Source organism: Eschscholzia californica, unplaced genomic scaffold, assembly GCF_041429995.1.
Source record: "Eschscholzia californica isolate CP2 unplaced genomic scaffold, dmEscCali1.0.p SCAF_6, whole genome shotgun sequence".
Taxonomy (NCBI): Eukaryota; Viridiplantae; Streptophyta; class Magnoliopsida; order Ranunculales; family Papaveraceae; genus Eschscholzia; species Eschscholzia californica.
The window spans coordinates 44,500,573-44,506,521 of record NW_028238483.1 but is presented as its reverse complement, the minus strand read 5'-3'; the positions used below and the strand labels follow the sequence as shown (position 1 = coordinate 44,506,521).

The window sequence follows — 5,949 nt, the reverse complement described above, 5'->3', positions numbered from 1 at the left end:
CACCCTATTGGAGAGAGAAAAACAGTCGAAAAAAAAAATTCACTCTCTCTCTCTCTAGAAACTCCGGCGAAGGGAAACCCCTTCGCCGGAGTTTCTAGAGAAAGAGAGAGTGAATTTTTTTTTTTTTTTTAATGGTCGCCGGCGACCAAATCGGAGAAGACAAAGAGGTGAGGTGGAGAGAGAGTGAGGTGAGGTGGAGATAGAGTGAGGTGAGGTGGAGAGAGAGTGAGGTGAGGTGGAGATAGATTGAGGTGAGGTGGAGTGTTTTTTTTTATTTCCCCTTAAAATTTATTTCCCCGGAAAATCTTTAAAGTTTTACATATTCCCTTTAAAATTTCACACCCCGAAAACTATTTAGCTTTCCTCAAAGCGCTGGCCTTTTTTTATTTCCTCTTAAAATTTATTTCTCCGGAAAATTTCTAAAATTCTACATATTTCCTCTAAAATTTCACACCCCGAAAACTATTTAGTTTTCCCCAAAGCGCTGGCCTTCTTTTTTAATATTTTCTACATAAGAAAATATCAATGGGTACTTGTTATCTGATAAATAAACCCTATAGTGCCCAAGAAGAGTAGATTCCGGAGACCTATCTAACAATTGGGTTTAACCTGGACCAAAGATTATTTTCTTTTTTGAAACACTGGACCCAGGATTTGGATAATAATAGTTATGATTTATGACTTAAAAAATCAAACTAGGCATAAGTTTTATTATATTAGTGAGCATCCAATTCAAAACTGGATTGAAACTGGCTGCCACACAAAATAAGTTAAAGAAAAAAAAAAGTCAAAATGATGAAGTAATCATGTTAAATAAGCACCTCAAACAACTTAATTATTATCAACCATAAAGAGTAAAAGAGCTCTTATTTAGTCCCTTCTTATTTGTGTATAAAGAGTAAGCCCATGGCTTCAAATTGGTATAGTAATACAAAAACACAAATTACATCTGAATTTCCATCATTAAAGATCCAAAAACACAAATAAAAAAGTCAAGATTCAATCAACTACATCACTACTAAAGAGCTTGAACTTGTTAGCATCAAGAACTAGTTTCCTTATAGAGGAGAAAGTCCCCATTAAACCTGCACCTGTGAATATGATCATGATACTTATATTGATCCAATAAGTAAATGATCTTTTAGATGGTCTATATGTCTTGTTATATAATAGCATCGGTAGAATGAAATCTAATGGGATGAATCCAATTGCCCCTACTACACCGTTAATATCTCCAAAAAACGGAAGCATTGCCGCGAAAAATGCACATAAAATCATGTAAAATGATCTTAGAATAATCCTTGGGATTAAATTTCTCTTCGAAAACATTCCTTCCTTTGTATCAGCCGAGTTTTTTTCCATTATTTCATATGCAACTTGGGAATATACCTGTTTTTTTTTTTTTACGTACATACCATTTGAGATTGAAAATGTAAATATGAAAAATGTTAGACAAAAAATGGAGTATTGGAAGGTGGGCTTACCAGGCCGATAGCTAATAGCTGAAGGATGACGAAGACGACGGCGAGGCCCAACACCCAAATTGGAGCCAAAGAAGGCCCATTATCGGGTAGTAGATTCTTAAGAATGTTGGATGAAGAATGTGTTCCAAAAGTCCAGTACCCTGAAACGGCAGCTGGGTAAAAAGTGAAAACAATCACAGTATAACACATTATAAGCCCTTTCACCATCTTTCCTGTTGCTGGTGGTGCCATTGTTGCCTGCATCATTCAAAACATAAATTACAGGATTACGAACTAAATTGTCTCGGTAGAACTTAACACTCATTTTTGCTAGTCAATGACTTTAACTAGTCTAAATAACAATATTTTGTGACCCTTCCAAGAAACTACGTACTTTTCTGTGACCTTTTTGCAGAATAACCCCAAATATAAATTTTTTTCCGTTGTTTATTTCATCCAGAGGTAATAATAATAATAATAATAATATATGATCAAATATAACCTTTGAAATCTGAAAAATGGTGTTAGTACTTGTATCTCTGGAAGAATACCGTTGCCAAAAATAGCAGCAAAAATGGAGATGGAAGTAAAAGCGTCAAAACTTCTAACTGATTTTGAAGAATCCAGTGAGTAAACCCTTGGTGGAGCATTCTTTGAATACCCTATAATAATAAAATAAACCACACAAATTTAATCACAAAATTGTCACAAATTCGATTATAGAAGCGTCACAAATTCCATCATAAAAATCAGAAATTTTGGGGTGTCACAGTAAGAAATACCAGCATGGATACAAGCACCGACGACAAGAGAAGTATAACCTAAGCTGAGGAGAAGAGAGACGAGGTTGATGTGACGGAGAGAGTGGAAAGACGGGAGTTGAGAGAGAAAGATCATCACCAATGTCACCATTGCTATAAAATGATACAACTTCAGTGCCCCATCTGGATACAAACTTGAGTACAGTATCTGTGTTTTTTGGCATACCATAAGAAAATGTTAGTAATAAAAAATAAGGAAGACAATTACAAAAAGAAAAGGATATTAATCCTTTTGACCTATCATTTTCAAAACATAAATTACTAATTAAAGATAAGTATGAAGGTGTGGAATTTAATATACGTAGGAGTACAAATTTATGAACTTTTGACAGTGGCACGAAAACTAATGGTCTTGCAGTAGAGTCCCAAGAGAACTAAAAGTGATGAAGAGGATAACAAGTTGATTTTCCTTAGTAAATGTGCTTTATCAAATTAATGGGTCTTTTAAGAATTGAGGGTTCTTTCTAGTTTTGTTCCCAAGCAAGCAAACTACTCCATTTAGTTTCACCTAAGGATGGGAGAAGTTCATTAAAGCCGATCTAGAACACGGCCATCAGGACACAGGGGTGATTGAAAACGACCAAAGCAAGTTAAAAAAAGGTTAACACTCCGGGTACCCAACTGATCCGATTTGTTTCCTACCCCCTAGTGGCTAGTTTGCCGTCCACAAGAAAGAAAAATTGTAACGATTTATCTAGATATACTGTATTTAGAATTGATAATGAGATTCACGAGGAGCTAGTTTTTATTTTATCCACTGAAAACTAGCAATCAATTCATACAACTATAAATGTAAAATCATTAACTTATGAGCGTATATGCTTAGTATTAGATCTAAGTGATCACATGAGCCTAATTGGTAAAACAAGTGGATAATTTTTTCAGTGAAAAGATTATCCCTTGGGAATTGATATGAACAAATTAAGTATGCCCAGCTTGGAAAAGAAAAAAGGCAAAGAGAAATTACCTTAATTGAATCAGCTGAGAGCAAGATAGCACCAATTCCTACTCCAGTATTTATAGCCGTTTGGATGAAAATTACAAAATAAAACATCCACCCAGATCCTGTACATTCAAATTCCAAAATTAGATTAAAAAAAAAAATTTAAATAAATGACGTACAAAAGATTACGGTGATGGTATTACCCTTCCGTGAAGATTTAAATTTTGTGCAATACACGCAAAGTCCACGAAATGTTATCCTTACCCACACGAAAGATCTAACTCTCTGTATCTATCTATTGGTTAAATGAGTACGGTTGAATGTATTTATTTGCCCATCTATATATTTGATGCTAGAAACAAAAGTTAGTGGGGTCGATCTCAATTCAATTAGGTTGGGCAATTTCTTTTATCAAGGAATATCTACATCATTCCATCGTTATCACATTACGCACATATTTATATTTATTTACCGCGTTTTATTTATAGACAAAAAGAAACAACATATCTATTGGACTGGTACGGTTTTACAAGAAAATATGCATGAGCTAAAAGGTGATCTATAGCACAATACACTTGAGCCAACTAGACCCAATTATATGACTAATAATAGACAACGTTGACTTAAGTTTTTTTTTTTTTTTTGAATTGTTCAGTGTGTGCCTCGAACCCTTGACTTCTAGGTGGAAGATTATACCTCTTACCACCCCAACCAAGGGTTGTTGGCAACGTTGACTTAAGTTGGAGCAGCTATTTGTACATAGGGTGTCTCTAAAGTGCCCCGTCTTTTTCCTCTTAGCTCATTCCTTTCTTGGACTCCCCGTGGATCTTGGATTGAGCAGTGGGAGGCCCATGGATTGGGGCAATTCAAACTAGCGTGAGTGAGTCTGTCATTTTATCGCCCAGCACGGAAGACACTCTCTGTAGGTCTCGTATTGAGCAATCTAAGACCCTCGAATTGAGGGAATCCGAAGGTCTCTGACTGGCTTGATTGAGTCTGTAATGTTCAAGGCCAGTACTGATGACACTTTTCGTGGGTCTCTTATTGAGGAGTCTGAAGCCCAAAGATTGGGACAATCTAACCAATCTAAGGGGTTCGGACTCGCCTGAGTGGGTTTGTAATGTTCAAATCCAACACAGACTGCCCCAGTTCGGGGTGCGAAGAGGGAAACGAACAAGATTACTTTTGGATTTCAAACTGGCATGAGTGCGTATTTAATGTTCATGGCCCTTTTACATATCCTACCATTTGACCTAACGGATAATAAACATTAACAAGTCAAAAATAGGTTACTTTGGAAGTGGCCCCATAAATTTAATTTGGGGCGAGGACAAAGTAGTAGTGTGGTGAACGATATTAAACTGCGCCTACTAAGAGCAAGTTAGAAAATCACCAAACAAAAAAGAAACTACTAGTACTATAACTAACTACTACCAATTATACGTACCAAATTAAGATGAAAAATGGTACTAGTATTACCTAAAACGTCGGCGGCGAGTTCTCGGAATCTGATGTGACGACGACCTTGTTTTTCAGAGCGTTCAAGAACTTTAGACATCAAGAAATAAGAGTAGAAAGTGACGATCCCCATCACTGTTAAACAGAAGAACCCTAAAAACCATCCTAATCCTTTGAAGGCGTAAGGTAGTGTAAGTATCGTCGGTCCAACTATCGCCGTCGTCAGATGAAATCCGGCGTGCCACCAATTCCCTTTTGATTCTAATACGAATACCGCTCCACCGTCTTCTGCCTCTTCTTCGTGTTTGTATTCATCAACTGATGATCTCGGTGGTAGCTCTCCCATTCTAGAGAGAGAGACAATGAAAATCAAGAGAGAGAGAAAATGAAATCAAGAGAGAGAGAGAGAGAGAGAGAGAGTGGAGAGGAAGATGATTGGTGGTAATAATGAGTAATAAGTAGGAAGGAGGTTGTTGGTCTTGTAAATCTCTTAGAATTTTGGGCTGCTCTTTATATAGATAGATAGATTGATAGATTGATAGATTGATAGTCCTACTTTATGATTTTGCTGTGGGGGGCACCCTTTCATGTTTAAGTGTCTGTGAGAGTAATATGAAATATCATGAGAAAATTTCTCATATGGATGCATTTCCTTTCCCACCTTGAATGGAACATCTCTTAGAATTGGATGGGTTACAAAGTTAATCAAGCACAGATTGTAATCTACATGAGTGGGAATTTATTTATTTTATTAAAAAAAAAAAAGAGGGATTATCTTATATTATGAAAAAGATATGTCATATACTCAATGGGGAATAATATTTAGGATTGACAAGAGATGCCCATAAATTATCTTTAGGGTCTGCTAGGGTTCATTTGGAAAATAAAAAAAAAAAAAATACTACTTAAAACCCCAAAGTTTGATAGGTGGAATTCCGTGATGGAAATTAAACAAGTTGCTCCAAAAGTTGCAACTGATATTAGAGTACTACTCTTTTGCAGAATAGATGCCCATATCTTTTGCCCGCTTTATTTATATAAATTTGAGGCTAATACGATGATTGCAAGACTACTATTGTCATCATGAAAAGAATATGCGTTGCTAGATTTTTTTTTTTTTATTATAGGCCATCACATATTATATTAGAGGTTGGATGATCTTAGATCTATGACTTTATATCTGTCCAAACACCATCCATAGCCCATGTAACATGAACTAACTTGATGTTATTGACTACTCTGCTTTCTTCTACCGTTAATGCGG

The 5,949-nt window shown here is 36.0% G+C and overlaps 1 protein-coding gene across 1 annotated transcript; it reads right to left on the bottom strand.

The window, feature by feature from the left end:
* Positions 1–809: 809 nt before the first annotated feature.
* On the bottom strand, positions 810–5,684 carry LOC147535499 (putative GABA transporter 2). Its single transcript, XM_086645861.1, has 6 exons — positions 4,707–5,684; positions 3,252–3,349; positions 2,246–2,432; positions 1,995–2,125; positions 1,485–1,721; positions 810–1,389 (listed from the first exon to the last, which is right to left on the bottom strand). The coding sequence occupies exons 1-6, from the start codon at positions 5,029–5,031 to the stop codon at positions 1,000–1,002; spliced, it is 1,368 nt and encodes a 455-aa protein (XP_086501987.1). The 5' UTR covers positions 5,032–5,684; the 3' UTR covers positions 810–999.
* Positions 5,685–5,949: the final 265 nt, after the last annotated feature.

Excerpts from the sequence above, each read along its gene's own strand:
- LOC147535499 (XM_086645861.1), bottom strand. The coding sequence starts at position 5,031 with ATGGGAGAGCTACCACCGAGATCATCAGTTGATGAATACAAACACGAA. Across the intron at positions 2,433-3,251 it reads TCTCAGCTGATTCAATTAAG|ATACTGTACTCAAGTTTGTA; the intron begins GTAATTTCTCTT and ends CAAAAAACACAG. Across the intron at positions 1,722-1,994 it reads GTATTCTTCCAGAGATACAA|GCAACAATGGCACCACCAGC; the intron begins GTACTAACACCA and ends TGAATGATGCAG.